The sequence below is a fragment of the Indicator indicator genome, chromosome 8 (genome assembly GCF_027791375.1).
Source record: "Indicator indicator isolate 239-I01 chromosome 8, UM_Iind_1.1, whole genome shotgun sequence".
In the NCBI taxonomy this organism is placed as follows: domain Eukaryota; kingdom Metazoa; phylum Chordata; class Aves; order Piciformes; family Indicatoridae; genus Indicator; species Indicator indicator.
Genome location: NC_072017.1, coordinates 14,289,900 through 14,309,946, shown reverse-complemented (window position 1 = coordinate 14,309,946; position 20,047 = coordinate 14,289,900). Strand labels below are relative to the sequence as shown.

Sequence of the window (20,047 nt, the reverse complement as noted above, 5' to 3'; positions counted from 1 at the left end):
GTGTTACCATATGTAAAGTGTTTTTCTGAAACATTTGAATAAGCTGTTAGAAGAGGCTTATCTCCAGTTCCCACAGATGTTTCCCCTGTGTTTGCATATGGATAATAGTTCTCATTCTTTCCACCAAACTTTGATCATTATTTGATCTGGTGTGACCTTGGAGCTTTCTCCAGGATTATGGTAGTATTAATATTGACTCTAAAGAAGTGGAAATTCACTTTTGTTTCTTCTCAAGCAATTTTTTGGATTGTGATTCTGCACAGGAAATAAACTGAGACAAATTTGCAGCAGAATGTAGTTTCTGTGCTGACTTGGATTTATGTTAAATGCAGCCATATGGTTCTGTGGAAGTCAGTCATAAACTTGAGCTAAGGGCAAACACCACCAGCTACAAGGTTTCATCTCAAAAGGATGTTAACAGAAGATGAAGACAGGCATAAAGTGCTCACGGAGAAACAAAAGTCCAATTCCTTCTGTGGAGCCTACTGGGAAAGCTGATCTCATGCATCAGTGAACCAGAGTTCATATGAGACCTAGCCGGTAATTTCTGTTATCTTTTACATCTTCCCTATAATGTTAGTCGGCGGAGATTAATCTCTTTCCATCTGCTTCCTCAACTCAGTGCAAGGAGTCAGATTTATTGATGTGATCTATCCATTAGTGAACCAGGCAGAGCTCTCTAATGTCAAGTGGCAGGTGAGGGTCATGGTCTCACTCAGAGAACGCAAGTTCAATCCAGCATGAATGAGGTCTGTCAGCAAAGAGGGAACACACCAGTCAGTGGATGCAACACAATGATTGATTGCGATCTTGCACCACCGTTTTTTCTGCAGTTAATGGTTTTCTTCTGAGTCTGATAGTTAATGCATCTGATAGGGGGTTGTAAACAAACAGAAAGCATGATAACTTATTCCCAGGAGGCAAAAAATTCATCTGATTTATATTAAGAAAATTCAAGGAGAGATAAACACAAAACTTACATGAGAGAAGTTGAAGCAAACTAAAATAGCTATACCTGGATATGTACATCCTCTGTTGAAGTTATTTTCTTAAGATTGTTTGATTTCTTTATATGGAACTGGCAGATAAAATGCTAGGTCTTCACACAGAGATAGGCACGCAGACTCTCTCTGTGTGTCAGTAAGAGATGCTTGATGTAGAAAATGAGAGCTCCAAAACCTTGGAAGTCTCCTCTGTCTGATTTTCCTATGCCCCTTTGAATCATCAGATAAATAAAAAGATAAATCGGTAATTACCCTTACGTCTTGCTTGCACTGGCATCAGGGTGCTGTCAAACTGCTGAAGAAGGTCCCATTACTCTTGAAAAGCAGAATAGGGGCATTGTGAATGCAACAAACAGGTGCATTATGAATTGCAGCCCTTTTGGTGCAAAATCTGGTGTTTTCTTTTCAGTTCAAAGCAATCATCACAGATATTACGAAACAGAATAAATGCAGGTTTTATTTCTAGAAATTCAGTAATAATAGACATGTAACCATTAGGAGTACTATTGCATTCTGAGCAGAGAAGTCATGTCTCCTGAAGTGTTGGTCCTGAGAGGTAAATATATGACCAAACCATAAATTTAATGAAATACATATTTCTCTCAACTTGAATTCACTAAAAGTGGATCCAGTAGAAGTTTTTTTCCACCTGTTAAGGATTAGGAGAATATGATTGATGTGTTCCTAATTTTACGTGTCTATGTGTAGACTACTTCCCACTTTGTGCCTTGGAGTGAATCCAGGGTCTTAGTGATTAAGGACCTTAGCAGAATGGATAAGACCATTTACCTGAGCTTGGTTACAAATGTGTTAATTCTTATAATAATGTCCACAGACTCAACACTCCTTAGAGGCAAATAGGTAATTTATTATTTAATAGGGTTAGATACTGGCAGATTTGAGTTGGTTTTGGGGGGAAGATTAACCTATGCTGTCCTCAATGTGAAAAATGTGCTTATTTCATAAAGTATTTACCCTGTGATTGCACAGGACAGACTGGTATTGCCTTGGCTGGAAGAATCAAAGTACAGTGATCTTTTGAGGCAACGGTGGTCCCTTGTGCTGGGAATTGCTAATATATCCAAGGTTTTTTCCCAGTTGCAAGGAGAACAGATGAGTCAAATATAACACAGTAGTGGACTTATGACTTACATTAAAGAAATTTTTGTAGAGTCACACATAAATATTCAGTGGTCTTTTGGCTCCTAAAGGTAAAATGAACAAATGCAAAAAAAATGTTAGGCATAGGATTTTTTTCTCTCTTTTTGACCTCTCCTCAAGTCATTTCCTATTCTTCTAGTTACCTTGCAAATGTCTGTTTTGTTATATTGTGCACTGAAACAACAGGTATCTGAAAATAGCTTTTCTCAAACCCATGGTTCCCCTTGTCTGACCCATAAAGAGCCGAAATTTTACTTCTTTGCTTTAGGAAATTGTTTTATAATGCTTTTGTATGTTTTGTCCTGAAAATAAAGCGAATGAAACAGTAATATTATAAAACATAGGTCTTTATATACTGCAATGCAAGCAGTACATACTCATTATACAAGAACAAGGGAACAATCAGTAAGTTTAAACTGAAATTGATAGAAGAAAACACATTTTGGCATGATGGATGTTTAGCCTACAGACCAGAAGACATCAGTGAGGGTGTGAGTTCTGGACTATTTAGAGGAAGAGTGAGCTGTTAGTGAATAAGTAGACTGGAAGGCGTTCATTCCCTCCCTTTATACTGGCCACTTTCAGACAGGGTGTTGATCCTGGTGATCAGTCTAACTTCAGTAATTCTTCTCTCTGCAACTGAGCTACAATTATGCACAGATTTTGCACATGTAACTGTTCTCTATCAAATAAGATTATTTTCCTTCTCCACAATTATTTTTGAACAAACTAACTTGCTTACCGCACGGCATATGCTTGCAGGAATCGCACCTGTTGTTTAGACAGAGACCTCCTTCAGAAGTCCAGGTCAGACATCATTTCTAATACTGAATGCCTTTCATAGTGCAGTCTCCTGAATGTTAGAGCTGTTCTTTCTCAGTGGTCCTTCAGCAGTTGTCTGTGATGATCTGAAGAGCCACGTATTAACACCATCATGGAACTGACCAGATTGCATTTAGGACAGACAGGAGACAGTACTACAGGAAAACCTATACTGCAAGAGCACTATGACATTTGCTACTAATTGTGGTGGAATCTCTCTTCAGAAACATGACCAAGATATTAAGATTTATTCTGCTCTAGGTTCTTCAGGTGTTGGCAATATACAACAACACACAAGATGCAAAGATTTGGGAGGGATGGATTCAGGATTTTTAAGCACGTCAGTTCTAAATACAATTTTGATCTGGATCAGTGGTATCGTAGCTCTTAAGGTGAGGAGTAATTTCTTGTTGTATATGCCTAAGGCCTAGCAATATTGCATTTATTCTGTAACAGCAGGTCATCACCTGAATAACATTGCTCAAAATAATAATAGCTGTTATTATATCTCTGACTTGGGAGATGATAAAATATGATCCATATGATGATATGCTTAGAGAAGTTCAATAGAATTTGGCTGGGACTTATTCACAATTCTGTATTTTGTAAAAGTCCTGTGTGACTTTTAATACATTGTGATATATTTGCCATGGGATTCAGCACTGTGTTGGTGTGGTTGTGCCGTGTGAAGTATTTTAAAACAGAACTAAAATGCTGCCAAGGAAGTTGTTGGAAGTGATAAGGTAGACTCTTTTACATGTCTTCCAAGTATGTGCGAAGTGTTCTGTGTATGATGTCCAAAACCAGAGAAATCATAACTATAGGTCACAGTGAATCTCTTTTAAAGTGAAGCTATTGCAATATAAGCTAAAAAAAGAAGTCATGCGTCTAATGTAAAATCTATGCTAGAAATGTTAAAATTATGAAGTAATTCTATAAAAATTGAGACCTCTCTATTTAAAAGTAATGTTTAATCCTCCTGTTTGCCTAACATGGGTTTATTTGTCTCATATCTGGGGTTTAGGGCTTTCCAGGCATGTTTATGTAATGCTGCATTCACTGATGCACACTATCCATTTTCTTTTAAACTGAAGTCAAAAGTTTTTATCATGGATCCTTTTGTAGAGAAAGATATTCTAAATCATGTTTCTGTTGCTGGACACCAGTCTATCTTATATCAGATGTATATATCAGACGTATCAGATTATGGTCTAAGCCTTGCTGTACTTTTAATGTTTTGATATTCAGTCTCCATTTCTCTAAAGACACAGGTTTCAGTTAACTTAATCTTTCTGTTCAACTCATGAAGGTTTTTATCACTTTTTTGCCCTTCCTGCTTTCCCATATACTGAATTTAGTAGAGGGTGCTTCAGTTTTATTTTCCACAGAGGAAGTGGCAACACAGAGAAAATCTTATTTGATGTGAATCCTTCCCCTCAACTTGAAGAGGAAGAAAACCTTCATGTCAGCAGGTGCACACCCACACTTGGTGCTCAGAAAGTACTGAGGAATTAATCTAAAAGCATGATTATTTTACTTTTATTCATATGCTTCTGTTTTCTGAGTTGGCATCTTTGAGATTTTTGATGTTGTATTTCTGTCTTTCCGAGGCAGAAACTTAAGTAAGTAAAATGCCTACCATTAGTAAAATAAGGGGACTTTCCATCTGTCTGTGCATCTAAGGATTACTCTGATATATAACTTTGTATTTGCTACTGGTCTGTAGTTTAGATTTGTAGGTACTGAATTCTTCCCCCAAAAATGTAGTAGGAACATGTATTGAATAAGATGACAGAAAATATATAGAGCACGAATGTAAAAGTGGCAAATCATTTGCCTTAATAAGTTAATTGAATTACTTCGTTAAAACAGCTAGCTTGTCTTGTAAAATACTAGCATAATTCACTGGAATTTTGTGCTCTTAAAGCTTAAAAAAATATATTTAGAGTGCTGCTTACATGAAGATCTAGCAAGTGCTTATTAGATGATCTATTTTGTATGGAAGAGACACATTGCAGATGCTATAAGCTCCCTATGAGATGAAACATAGAAAAAATGACTGGTAAGTCAGTACCTGGTCAAGTAGTACAAACAGTTTAGGCTTTAGAAATTAGCTATTTGAGTTCCATAGTCTGAAAAGACAAGGTAGCTGGATATATGGATAATTAAAATCCATTTGTGGATAGATTATGTTTCAAGAGCGTAAGAGTTGCAGCATTATCTGGAAGCAACCTGGATTTATTGTCAGATACCAAATCCTGAGTGTCTCATAGGAGCACTGCTGGGTATGGCTCAGTGAGGCAGACAAAATGTGCAAATTTGATAGTGTTACACTTTAAATACTCATCACTTGAAGTTAACATAGCAGGAGAATCTCTGACAACTTTGTTAGTCACTCCACTCGTTTGAAATACAGACATCCAAACAAAATTTTTTAACCTAGGGGAAGATACCAGACTGGGGTTTATGCTGCTGTTTTTCTCTCAGTGCTCTCCGGTCAGCTGGTGCAACCACTCTGGCATTGTGTCCATGGGAGTCAAAGCAAAGAAGTAATAGCTGAAAGTGAGCAGTTGTGAAGTGTGCTGCTTAGGACTGCACACTGCTCAGTTCCCAGTGCTGAATTCCCACAACGTTCTCATGGAGAAACTGGCTGCTCATGGCTTAGACAAGTTTACTCTTCACTGGGTAAAAAATTGTCTGGATAGCCAGGGACCAAAAAGCAGTGGTGAATGGAGTTAAATCCTGTTGGCCATGTTGGTCATAAGTGGTGTTCCCCCAGGCTCAGTATTTGGGCCAGTTTTCTTTAATCTCTTTATCAGTGATCAGGACAAGGGGATCAAATACACCCTCAGTAAGTTTGCAGATGACACCAAGTTAAGTGAGAGTGTTGATCTGCTTGACGGTAGGAAGACACTACAGGAAGATTTGGACAGGCTGGATCAGTGGTGTGAGGTTCAGCAATGCCAAGTGCTGGATCCTGCACTCAGGTCAGAACAAGCCCATGCAATGCTACAGGCCTGGAAAAAAGTGGCTAGAAAGCTGCTCAGTGGAAAAGAAGCTGGCACAGCTGGCTGAATATGAGCCAGCAGTGTGCCCAGGTAGCCAAGAAGGCCACCAGCATCCTGGCTTGTATTAAAATTAGTGTGAATTGTGGGACTAGGGAAGTGATTGTCTAATTGTACTTGGCACCAGTGAAGCTGCACCTTGAGTACTGTGTTCAGTTTTGGGTCACTCACAACCATAAAGGTGATGGAGCATGTCCAAATAAGAGCAATGAAGCTGGTGAAGGGTCTAGAGGACAAGTCTTACAAAGAGTTGCTGAAGGAGTTGTTTAGCCTGGAGAAAAGGAGACCAAGAGGAGATGTTACTGCTTTCCACAACTGCCTAAGAGGAAGTTGTTTTGAGGTGGGTGTTGGTCTCTTCTCCTAGGTAATAAGTGAAAGGACAAGAGGAAATGGCCTCAAGTGGCACCAGGAGAGGTTCAGACTGGGTATTAGGAACGTTTTTTTCCCCAAAAGGATTGCCAAGCACTGGAGCAGACTGCTCAGGGAAGTGGTGGGAGTCACCATTCCTGGAGGTATTTAAAAAGACGAGTAGATGTGGCACTCAGGGACATAGCAGACTTGTCAGTGTTAGGTTAATGGTTGGACTTAATGATCTTAAGGGTCTTTTCCAATCTACATGATTCTTATAAATGCCAGATTCACATATAAGTATTAGAATTTTCTTTCATTGCCTTGATGCTTAAGGTGGACTGTCAGAGCTATGACAGCTCATGCCACACAGATAACACAGCTATCTCTTGAGTTTATCTATGGGATTAATTCCTCAAAGTCTTTGAGAATGTGGATTACAGCCTCTATTAGGCTGTGCTGCACCAAAGCCAGCATTTCAGCTCACATTTTCTGGGAGTAATAAAAAAGGAAACAAATCAGAGGCTGACTGTTGCATTATTTTGTTAAAGGTTAGGGTATACAGAGTTGACTCAAGTGCTCATACAAGGCCAGTTTCCATTTTCACTCTGTTGAGCCTAATAGCAAGAGCAGGAGGATGTGAAAATTATCGGTTGGTCAGACAGGTTCTTATTTTTAACATGGTCACTACCTCTTAGGAGGAATATTACTATGCCTGCTACATGGCTTTCCTTCAGTCCACTAAAATAGTACATCTTGTAGATAGAGGGAAACAGCCATCTTTGTGTTTAGCATTTTATTGAGATCTGTGTAGACACTGTTTATGAAATATGACCTAGGAAACTACAGGCCAGAGAGCCTCACCTCTGTCTCTGGAAAGGTGGTGGAACAGCTCATTCCTGGAGGTCCTCTCTAAGCACATGAAAGAAAAGAAGGTTATCGGGAGTAGTCAGCATGTATTCACCAAGGAGAAATTTTGCTTGACTAATCTGATTGCCTTCTATGATTGTGTAACTAGCTGGGTATATGAAGGAAGAGCAGTGGATATTGTGTACTTTGACTTCAGCAAGGCTTTTGACGCCATCTCCTATAACATCCTCATAGATAAGCTCAGGAAGCATGGATTAGATGAGTGGATAGTAAGATGGATTGAGAACTGGCTAAACAACAGAGCTCAGAGGGTTGTGACCAGTGGTGCAGAGTCCAGCTGGAGGCCTGTGTCTAGTGGTGCTCCCCAGGGTTCAGTACTAAGTCCAGTCGTGTTCAACATATTCATCAATGACCTGGATGAAGGGACACAGCGTACTCTCCCTAAGTTTGCTGATGATACAAAACTGGGAGGATTGGCTGACATGCCACAAGTCTGTGCTGCAATTCAGCAAAATCTGGACAGGCCGAAGAGCTGGGCAGAGAGGAACCTAATGAAATTCAACAAGAGCAAGTGTAGAGTCCTACACCTGAGCAAGAATAACCCTATGCATCAGTACAGGTTAGGGGTTGACCTGCTGGAAAGCAGTTCCATGGAGAAGGACATTGGAGTCCTGGTGGATAGTAAGCTGACCATGAGAGAGCAATGTGCCCTTGTGGCCAAAAGGGCTAGTGGTATCCTGTGGTGGATTAAGACTGTGACCAGCTGGTCAAGGGAGATTCTTTTGCTCCTCTACTTTCCCCTAGTGAGACCTCATCTGAAATATTGTGTCCTGTTCTGGGCTCCTCATTTTAAGAGAGAAGGGGACCTACAGAAGAGAGTCCAACAGAGGGCCGTGAGGATGATTAGGGGAATAGAACATCTCTTTTATGAGAAGAGGCTGAGAGACCTGGGGCTGTTTAGCCTGGGGAAGAGAAGGCTGAGGGGCGATTTTATCAATGCATATAAATATTTAAAGGATGGGAATAAAGAGGATGGGGATAAAGAGGATGGGGCCAGTCTCTTTCCAGTAGTGCCCGATGATAAGTCAAGGGGCAACAGCTACAAACTAGAACACAGGAGGTTTCACTTGAACTTAAGGAGAAAATTCTCTACTTTGAGGGAGACAAAGCACTGGAAGAGGCTGCCCAGAAATGCTATGCAGTCTCCTCCTCTGAAGACTTTCAAACGCCACCTAGACACATTCCTGTGCAACCTGATCTAGGCAAACCTGCATTAGCAAGGAGTTGGACTAGATGATCTCCAGAGGTCCCTTCCAACCCTTAGCATTCTATGACTCTGATTCAGCGATATACCTGGACATAACATTCACTGTACATAGCCAGAAGTGAAAGCAGTAAAGGTCAACTGGATGAGGTACTTTATCAGGATTTGATAAATCTACATGCTTCTGTGAGTCTGTAAAATCAAAGTATTGTGTTGTAAGGTATAAAACACTTTCTACATAGAGCTAGTTATTATTATTTTGGTGTTTGCTATATAGAAAATGTAACAACTTTTACTGAAGTACTTTCTTAGAAAGGATTTAAACCACCAGGGCTTTATCTTTTGAAATCATTGACAAATCCTCTGAGCACAGAAGCCAAGAAAAATTGGGTTATGCTGTTGTGCATCAGTAGAGCTAGTGTGGATCTTCCTGTTGTTACTGCCAGCAAGTTTAATATTGTTCAAAGTGGAACAACTTTTGCAGCATATTTCATGGGATCATGTTTGTAATGCAAATATTTTCAAGGAGAGGGCTTGTGCCAAGATGTTCTAGGTTATCTGTTAACCTCCCATAGCAAAATCACCTGCAAATAATAAACATTGTTTATCAACTGCTGGTATTTTTCTCAGTCTGCGGTGGTGCAAATTAATCTCTAGTGTCTCTGCAGTGCCTTTCCGATGAAGCCCCTGTACGTGCATAAGTTGGTCCATTACTATGCAAGTATCCAAGCATGGATGCTGGAGGATGAAAGTCCTGTCAGATGAGAAGCAGTCCACGTGGTATAACTAGAGGGCTTTCCACAGCTAGCTAATCCAGTGCTAGATCCTCTGACCTACACAGTATAGGAGGCATGCAGTAGGCAGCACAGTGTAGACAGGCACATGTCTTCAGGAGAACCTGGGTATCAGCAATTCATTAGTGTTTCTTACCTATTAAAAAATGCAAACACCTCTCTAGTTCTTTTTAGCTGTTTGTGTGCTTGGTAAGTTCAAGTTCTCCACAGTGCTTTCTTACCATTTTTAGCTGTAACATACTCATTTGGCAAGGCCTGATTAGGTAAGGCAAATCCTTACAATACAGTTGCTGACGTAACAAATTGGCGGAAGAACTTCTGGTGCAAAGATCTTTGTTGGGCTGAGGTTTTGTGGTTCCAGGAAGCATGTGTAATGCTTAGAGGCTTTTCCAAAGTAATTATGCTTGTACGAACAAAAATTAAAGGATTCTGTTGTGGATAGGCTCGAGTAATATTTCTTCTAGAAATTTTAATTGACAAAAATCAAAGTTTACTGGTAACTCACAGTGTGTGTCATGACTTTGGCTTTGCTTTTAATTTCTGGTGCTGGCTGTGGTTCTTTTTTAGCACTTGCTAAATATATGTCTTTTGAGTACTGGGTTGTAACTTGTGCTGTATCCATAATCAGATCTTGTTATGGTAAGATTATGTGTGAGGAGATACAAATTAGCGAACTGAGTGTTTAGGACCCAGGCGGTGGGGGGGGAATCTTTTCACTGACTCATTTTGGTAAAGTTGCCAGAAGTTTGTATCTGAGAGATTGCTATTTTCTTTGTACTTAACCCAGGAAAACTGTGATAAGTACTGTGGGCTACAGTTAGATTGCTCATTATTGACTTTTTAATGGAGTTCCCTGTAGTCTCTAGTGGAAGCCAACAAAAATAAACAGCAACAGAAAGCCTGTCCCTGCTTGTTGGATAAACTCTGAAAGACCTCCTCCCTACCATACCGTATTTTGGGTAGTTCTGTTTCCTGTCTGGACACCAATGCATTACTAATGTTTGGGGTTTCAGTATTTTCTTAAAGGGAAAGTGTCTTTTTATGTGTGAGTGTCCTGACAAGCATTGCTTCCGGGACCTTTTGTAGACTAGGTGTTAGCAATTTGAAAAACAGGCAACATTGAACAAAAGAGGTATGACTGGCTGTGCTCCAGTATGATTTACTTTTATACTTTACCATATACTCTTTCTTCTTCAGGCATTTCCTATTCAAAACAGGAACGGGGACCACACCACTGTTCAGTACTGCAACGCCAGGGTACACAATGGCATCCGGCTCTGTTTATTCCCCTCCTACTCGGCCACTACCTAGGAACACTCTATCCAGAAGTGCTTTTAAATTCAAGAAGTCTTCGAAGTACTGTAGCTGGAAATGTACTGCACTCTGTGCTGTAGGGGTCTCAGTGCTGCTGGCAATACTGCTGTCCTACTTTATAGGTGAGTCCTATTTTCTGTGATTGTCACCATGAACAGGGATGTCTGGTGGATTGTATATGGACTGGGGCATACCAACCTTTAACTAGCAAAGTTTTTGGTAACAAGAAAAACAACAACAATGATTTAATGAAAAGTCCTAGTTGTTTAGACCAAGTAAAAAATTTGAATATGTTGCAAGCATTCTGCAGCATGGTAATGGGTGAACTAACTTCAAAGAACTACTTGAATTACAATTAAGCTATGTGGTGTCTGTTTCTTATAAAAGTATATGTAAAATACAGGCTGTAAAAAATCCATAATGTAAATATAATTTGCATCATATCCATGGAATTCTTTTCCTCTAATTTTGCATGTAATATAACTAATACCACATTTAGGAATGCCAACTGTCACCTGTTTCATCATTACATACACATATGTTTGTGTTCAGAGTTAGAGGAAAAGTTTACAGGGAAAATAATCATCCAAAAGGACAACATGCAGAGAAGATGGAGACTTCTTCCTCTGTTGTGGGTTTTTATTTTTAATTGTTTTTTTGTTTTTCTCTATTTGTTTGTTAAATTCCATTTTCCACTTTTTATTTTAGATGGTTTTCTTTATTTCTTCATCTCTTTAATTATTTAATTTCATAAACGTTTGCTATAAATATTGTATAATTTGAGTTTTAGGCAGTTAATGTTGGCAGTGCTTGTCTGAGAAAAATGTCATTGACTTCAATAGGAGAATAAAACACAAGGGAACAGAGGCTGATTTTGTGCTTGTAACTTCTGCACTTTTTCCAGATTACAGATTTTTTTTTTTTTAACCTCTTGAGTCTGTAAATGGTCTTTGAAGACTTTATTTTAACTAATTTATTAATTAGAAGTTTGAGTTGCCACAGCTATGGATATATAGGATCTGGGGTTTGGTATTGATTTTTTGGTATACGGAAATACAAGATCTGGGTGTTGGTATTGGTTTCACTCAGATTCAGAGACTTAAGAAATCAGGGAAAGAAAATAGAAAGAGGAGAGTCTATCTCTTCTTCCCTCCTTTTTAAAATCAGTATAAGTTAATAGTAAAGCCTAGAAGGCCTTATGATCCTTAAATCTTCATTGCCTTTGTTGAAACAGGCCTTGCTACATTTCAATCCAAGGCACAGCATAAGCTGTATAAAGCCTTTGAAGTGGTTCTCACTGTGCTGAAGCTCCTGCGAACAACACAAGAAACTGGGTTGCTGAGTAGCTGGAGAAATTCCTCTCCACCCCAGCAAAGCAGAGCCCCCTGAGAACACTTTCCACTTCAGCTACCAGCCCCAAAGTACAAAAGGCATGGATGCAAATGTATGGCTTGCCCACTGCTCCCCAGCTCCTTTCAGTCATTGGATTTGTGATTGTTTTGTGCGAATGTGCACAAATTTATAACGGTGTGGTTTAGGGTTAATCTGTGACACTACTTTTTTTTTTTTATAAGTGGTATTGAAATAATCTCATTTATAAAACGCATTAATTGTGCTCAGTCTCCACAATATTGCCTCATAAGTCATCAGAAGCAAAAACCTGCTACTTAATAAATACATAAATATGAAAGATGGAATTCAGTATAAGTAGCACTGTCAAAAACTGGGAAAAACAGCTCTACAGATAGTAAAATATTAAAAGCCTGATCCTGAGCTGAGCTCTATGCTTTGCTAGCCCTGAAGAGCCAGATTACTTATGAATCTGACGGGCACAGGAAGATAGCTGTACCAGATTATTTCTCCCACAGGCACATTAAGAAATATAAGCATGTCTAATGTGCCTCTATTCCTGTACTCAGGAAAAAGAGCCAAGCTTTCCAGTGAGTGAAAGCTTTCAGATCCACACATCATTTATTCACATACCCTGTAAAATATATAACTGTACATTTCACAGGCACACACCAGCTCACATCCATACTGAAATAATGCACAAGGGCCTTCCTCTGCCCATAGTCAGTAGGGAGCTCTTTGCCTACTGGTGGTATTAGACATATTTCAGCTAACTCAGCGATCTAAATATACAATCCAGCACTCAGGGACACTCTCTAGAGAACTTCAAGTCCATAAAACCGTGAATGGATTATACTCATTCATATACGTGGTTTTCCCATCTCCTCAGATGTAATATCAGAAATACTCTCCATTTAATAGGCCATCCAAGTATAAATTGGTGGAAATCATTAATGTATGGCTGAAACAGTCCATCTTTGTTAACTGTTTCATAACACAGGTGTGAAAGGGAAATGACTGAGTAAGAACTAGGTCATAGCATAAAAAGATAGGGAGGACTGTGGTATTGTGTGACCTCTAGCATCCCTCGACATGCCTCTAACACAGTGGTCCAGCTTGTCTGATGAGGTTTAAAGCAGCTGAGCTGGCATGTCACATTTTTAAAGCCATTTTGAGACATGTTCTGAACTTCCCAGAGAGACATTGCCCTTGATGTGCAAAATATGCCAGTATACTTTGATAAGGAACATAGTGTGGATGATGTCCACTGTGTGACTGTGGCAGCTGCAAACTGAAGAGCTACTAGGACCACTCACCTGGTGAACAGTGATGGAACCAGGCCCTTTTCAGAAAGACAGAGATTAACGTGTCATGCCCAGGGTTATTTTAGTTGTAGAGGATATGGGGTAGGGAGAGTGTCTTCAGATCCCACTGCTTCCACTCATGCAACATAAGGCAGGAGAGACAGTTTGCTAGACTTCATGTCTGCCTTTGCAGAACTCCTCAGTCAATTACTGCTTCGTCAATTAGCCCAGCCAGAGCAAGGAGCTGCATCAAGAGTCTGGTCTGTCTTGCACTTCTTCTATCACTCTGACAGGAAAGACTCCTACATTTACAAAGTCTAGAAAGAGGAGTTGAGAGGAGAGTATTTCAGCATGGGTTGAGACCAGAACAAACATTGCATTGTAAGGCCATTTAGTGCAATCTTGTGAGTCACAAGGAATTGAAGATGTTCTTTCAGTCTAAAGGAAAGAAAGTCTCACTTTCCAACCTCCTCACATATTCATGTTTTTCTTGCCCTAGAGATCTCTCAAGCTTTCGCAATGTACAAAGTGTTTTTCACCATTCCTGTCAATGACACTTGCTAATTTTTACAGAAAATAGAAGTGAGTTGTGAAAAAAGTTTGTCCTTTGTTTAGAGGCTTCATCTGTTAAATTGTTGAGAAACAGGGAGCTACACAACAGAAGCATGCAAATGCCGAACCAAAAGATGGTGGAGCAACATACAAGGGGACTGGAATTAAAAAACAGCTCTAGTTCAGAGTACAGGATTCAGATAAAAGCTCACTGAAATAATGAGTTTAAAAGGTGGGGAATAAGACATAGAGAAACTGCTTTATTTGGGGATCAAGATTACATTGGAATTTCTGCAAGCTTCTCATTTGCTTAACTGCTACTCATAATCAGATTTACAACCAAGGAAGAAAGCAACCAATTTTTTTCCCAACATTAATATTTTAGAATCATTTTCCCTGTTCAGAAGACTGGGAAGAGAAGTGGTAAATTTAAGCCATGAAAGAGTAAAAAATACTAGGTTGCCTTAGTCTGACCTCTTTCTGTATACACAGTAATAGTTTTAGCCATGCTTTGTACAGGGAATCTGTGTGAGAGCTAGAAATACAGTTCAGCTTTAAAATGTGAAAGACGAACCAGAATTTGTCCTTTGTCTCCCTATGGCTTAGTGCCTCATTCAGCATCCATCATTTGCAGTGAATGAATTAAGGGAAAGTTTTGTAGAGCCGCTCCTAGGTCAAATCAAAGTTTTGTATATAACCTCCATCCTTCAGTGCTACCTTTTGGGATCTTCTCTGTCCATTCTTGGTTTTATTAAGGGGGGGAGTTTTTTGTTCTTGGTTGTGTTTTTTCCTAACAGAAAAATACACTGTGCAATTAGAGAAAAATATATCAGTCAAGGAGTTGTTTCCAATGTGCTGTTGCATAGCACAGACTCTGACCCAACTGTATTAACAAACTTTTTGGTACTGTGATGGTTATTTCTTCTTTAGTATGGATTCAATAACTAGATTATATTAATGAGAATTTAGGGCCACTAGAGCTTCTCTTCTCCAAAAATTGCTCTGACATTTGATTCTCCATTGCCAATGACACTATCTTGGCATTATCTAAGTAAATACAAGAAGTTAATGCCCTTTTCACTGTGCATAGAACCAAAGAGGCAAGCAGTTCTCCTCAGTCAGTGCTGGAAATTCATAATACCAGATTCAGTCAGCTAAGCTTAAAGAGTTGCACACTGAAAGACTGCATGCATGTGTGATGAATGTTGTCTTACGTTTAATAAGTAAGGTCTCTACAAACATGAAATATTCTTTGAATACAGTGAGACTTGACCTATTTAATCAGATTTCTGCTGTCCCAACTTCTTCACAACAATCAGTCATGCTTCCAAGTCTGTTGGCATTTCACCCTCTGTGTACCTTGGGACTGATTATTTTGTTAGCCCTTAGCTCTGCAGGCAGTGGTCAGGAAAAGAATATACACCAGCCAACTATTCTTTGTAATAAAACAAATATTTAAATATCAGTGATAACAGAAAGACATCTCTTCTGTAGGGAAAAAAGGGAAGGGAAAGGAATTTTATTTAATTAAGAAGGGCACAGGACTATTTTTACCACTGCTGCTTGCCACGAACACTTAAGCAAATCCATTTTGGACAGAAAACAATACTAACATTTAGACTTAACAACTGAAAGATCTTCTGGGAAAACGTATATGTTAGTTTATATTTCATTCTGTGAGAAAAAAAATAGAAAAACTGTTGTTTGCTATAACACAGAGATGACCATACAGTCATAACACAAATTGCAAATGAAGTGTGAATGGAAAAGAAGTACCAGACATGAAAGCCATGCTTGATAATTACAGATGATTCATATTTTCCACACTTGTAAAAAAGTAGATACATTGTGCTTATTTTATTGTACTATGAATTCATGGGTTTTGGCCATCTGAAAAGGTTACTGTCTTATCATCATCTCAAGACACTTAAAGTAAGCTGAAAACGTCTGGGCTAATAGATTTCTAATAATGAACAACTATCTTCAGAGTTATCTCAAAACCGATTGAGAATAACAGAGCAACTTAAGAGGTTTTAAGGTAGGGAGAGAAGGTGATGGCCAAGAAAACTAGCAAACAAGTTTCATCGTTACAGGAGACTGACACAGAAGGATGCAGGGTGTGAAAATTACAGCTGAGGGTCAATTAACTCTCCTGCAGGTGAGTTTTAAGTAATCGTTAAAAATGAGAAAATTGTCTGCTTCTGCAGACTGAGGTTAACTTTCCACATCTCCAGTGCTGTTTCTAAGTTTGTGGTCTGTGGTTCTCCAGTATTGCTCAGGATTTTGTGTAGCAGCTGCAGGCATTCACGTCCATTCCCAAATTGTGGAGGACCAGATGCCTTTCCTGTTGGGCTTGGTGGCAGAAGTCATAGCAAGACAGAACCGTTATCCCCAGAACTAACAGACTTACAGCCATGACAATTAAAGAACTGAATTTTTATGACTAAACCATTGGTTAAATATACCTCTAATCAAAAGGAATCTATTTTACTTTATCAATAAAGAACAATATAATATTTCTTTTTGATTGCAATGCCAAGTTAACATTATTCTGCTGTTTGTAAAACTCAATTACTGACAGGAATGAGGAAAACAACTTAACTAATAATACCATTTAAATGGAATTTTTATTGCAGTACCCATCATAGGTGTCGTAATTAACAGACATGAGGGAAAATACAGTTTAGTTGCCATTAATCACCTTTACTTTCATTATGTGTTTATAGAAACAGTTTTTCTTTCTGACTAGCATTTAATTTTGAGTATTGTAATGCTATTGTCGCTGAGAATTTCATCAAGAATGTTAGGTTCTCCACATCTTCCCATTTCTGTCTGCCTCCCTAGTTTGTTCTGGGACCTTAGCTATGACTGGAGCTTCCCTGATGTGTGTGTGTTGGAAATTCATTCTTTCTCTGCAGATATTTGGCAGATTTTTGCAGTTTGGAAGGTTTATGCTCACAACCCTTTTCTCTTTCCATCAAGTTAGGGACATGGAGGTAGACTAGTATATTTAAATAACTAATTCTTAAAAAAAGAGAAATAAAGGAATATTTTGTCTTTTCTCTTGCTCTGTTGTCTTAATTTGAAGAAAGGGCTCTGAGATTTTACAGTTTACCAAATACATGAATCTCTACCATCCCAAAATCTAATGTTCTCTCCTATGAACATTCCTGACAAGGTATATCAGTCATATAAGCGTCGTTTATTAGCGTTGTTTGATTGCATCAAGCACTTAGGAGACCCACATCAATATGTTGTGTTCTTGCCCAGTGTGTGCCTATATCTGGAGCTGTGAAGACAGGCAGTGTCTCCATCACTACAGAAAATATATCACTCCTTGCAATGTCATAGGCAACTTCTCTTTTTAACAATCCATGGGGCTTACAAGGAAAGCTCTGGGTGTCTCTAGTGAATTTAGAAGCAGCAGTAGTGTTTCCTGTTATCCTCTCTTTTCCCAAATTAAAGGTTTCTGATATCAGTTCAGACTTGGTGGGTGTTAGAAGTGTCTGTCTCTCAAAGTAAGCTGTGGATTTGGTACACAGTGGTGTCTTGCTTCTGCCCAGAATGGACATTTTCAGATCTTGCTAAGCTCCAAATGTCATAGGCAACCAAAAGCTGACTGCCTCTGATGGCAACACTGTATACGGCTCTGCCTCTCCATCATGTGTGGCTCTGCTCTGCACCTGTCAAAGTATGCTTATGTGTTAGCTTAGTCATCAGCACCACATTGCTTTTCTCTGACAGAAGAGCAGGTATATGGCCTACCCACAAGGCAGGACCAAAGGGTGTATATTCTCTTCTTTTGGGCCTTCAGTGTGTGGTCATATGCCTGGTAAATGCACTGCAGCACAATTACTTAGCAGATATAAACCCCCTCCTGACATTTGTAAGGATTTTAGCATTCTGAGGGAACCTTAGGGAAGTCCTCAAAGTCTAAAGTCTATTTCAGTACTTCATAATCTCTAAAACCTCTATAAAACTATGGACCTATAGAAACCTATAAAACTATAAAAGCCAGATAATTGATATTTTTAAGCCATGCCATACTAACAACACTTCAGGCAACTCCTTTCAGTCATTTCTCACAGGTAAATAGCAGTACTCAGACATGTGACTGTCCATACTGGTTTTATGCTTTAACATGAAGCTTGATATTACAGCTAGTGCTGCCATGATTTTCTGCATTGCAGAGATTTCAGTTCTGTCTAGCATGAGATACACATGTTTTTGCTTAGTACCCCATAGCTATGACTTTTACTTATCTGTATGAGTTTCATATAATGTTTACAGCATTGCTGATGAGCTCATTGTGCCTCTTTAGTGTGAAAATCCTTTTTAAACAACAATGTAAATTCATGTTTGCCACATTCCTTCTTTCAAAGCTTGGAGGCAGAAAGATTAGTCAGAAAATGAAGTTGTTATGCCTCACCACTTTACTGGGCTGAACCAGGCTAAACATTTTTAACATCTTTCCTTGAAATAGTACAAAATACAAACATGTTGAAGATCAAGCATGAACACTAAAACAAATACTTTCTTGTTTCTTGCAAGAATACCATTATGTTTTTTTAACCAAAGATGTGTTTACTGTTTCAGACTAAGTGCAAAGCATAGTATGGTATTTACTATTTCAAGAATTCACTGAATTAATATTTGATTTGTGTTGTGGATGTCACATGCTATTATTGTTAGTGACACTGAGAGGAAATGCTCATTGAGAAAGATAATCCACATACAGAATGGTGTATGAACATGTAATTCTCACTCAGGAGGTTAAAAGAGACTTGACAAGATTTCAGGGGATTTAAAAAGGTCGTATGTCAAGGGACATATCCACCTCTGCTCCAAAACAGGCTTGTATTCTAATTAGGATTTATCACAAGGTTTTTGGAAGTATTGCTTTGACCCTTCCACTTTTGCCCAGTGGAGCAAATTGAAACTCAGTCATCCTGGTGATGTAGCAGGTGGAGTGACAAACTGCAAAGTGACATAATGTCATTGTCCAGAGGACACACACTGTGTGATTCCCTCATCATACTGTGATGCAGCGTGATGTTTTTTCAAAATCTGGATGGTATTTTCAGGAATACTGAAATCTCATGGAAGCATTTTAAGCAGAGACGTGGACCCTTCTGCACTTCTCCTATAATCTTCTGGCCAGCTTCCCAATAGTAGCAGTTTTTCAGTCCAATGAGAAATTAAGTTAAATTACGCCAGCTACTTTATTTTTTCATAAATAGCAAGCTCAGAGTTATTTCATCAGTGCAGGTAAACATCTAGTATATTTTAATAATGTCTAAGCATATGTAATATTTTAAATGTATGCTTATCTTTAAGAGGCTTTGCAAAGCAGAGAGGAAATTGCTTACGTGATTACTCAAGTTGTTGTGGATGTCAAATGACAGTCTTTGCTTCTTCACTGGTAGTTTCCATTAATTTCTAACTCATGTCTGTGAAGAAGCCAGCCCTTAGAGATGGGTTGTCTTCTTATAAGCTAATTATAATACATGCATTAAAACTGGTAGTTTTGTGCATAAATTACATCTTTTATAGGTTACATCTTCATTGTAAATCACAATCTTTTCTTCAATCTATTTTAGGAAGGTAACTATATGGTCTTTTTTGAATTCTTTCAAAAATTCATGCTGTTAAAAATGCCTGGTTTTGGTAAATCTCTCCATGCACAAGCACTTTAGAATAAAAAGGTCAAGTACATGTGTCCATACTTGCTTTGAGCAATATCCTTTGATGTTACATTTATAGCTGAGATTGCAAGAACACATGGTTTTTATTATGGGTGTAATTACCCCACTGCAGTGATTAATTATGGATGAAAGTTAGGTGTCCTCTCAAGTAGACAGGAATCTTTAAATATGAGATCCTTTGCTTTTGTATTGGTGCTGTTTCAGACAACTTCATTCACAAAACCAAACCAAAAAAAAAAAAGCTGTCTCTTAGAATCACAAAATCAACCAGGTTGGAAAGACCTCAGAGATCATCAAGTCCATCCTATTACCTAATACCTAACACCTCATGACAACTAAACCATAGCTCCAAGTGCCACATCCAAGCTTTTTTTGAACACCTCCAGGGATGGTGACTCCACCACCTCCCTGGGCAGCACATTCCAATGGCAAATTACTCTTTCTGTGAAGAACTTTCTCCTCACCTCAAGCCTAAACTTTCCCTGGCACAGCTT

At 38.8% G+C, this 20,047-nt stretch overlaps 1 protein-coding gene across 6 annotated transcripts in view; it reads left to right on the top strand.

The window, feature by feature from the left end:
* The window catches only part of TENM3 (teneurin transmembrane protein 3), a 309,130-nt gene that overhangs the window by 179,437 nt on the left and 109,646 nt on the right, over positions 1–20,047 (top strand). For all 6 annotated transcript variants that reach the window (XM_054383016.1, XM_054383015.1, XM_054383014.1 and 3 more), the window contains one exon: positions 10,526–10,764. In XM_054383016.1, the coding sequence (XP_054238991.1) occupies positions 10,526–10,764 (239 nt within the window). The remainder of the gene's footprint in view (positions 1–10,525; positions 10,765–20,047) is intronic.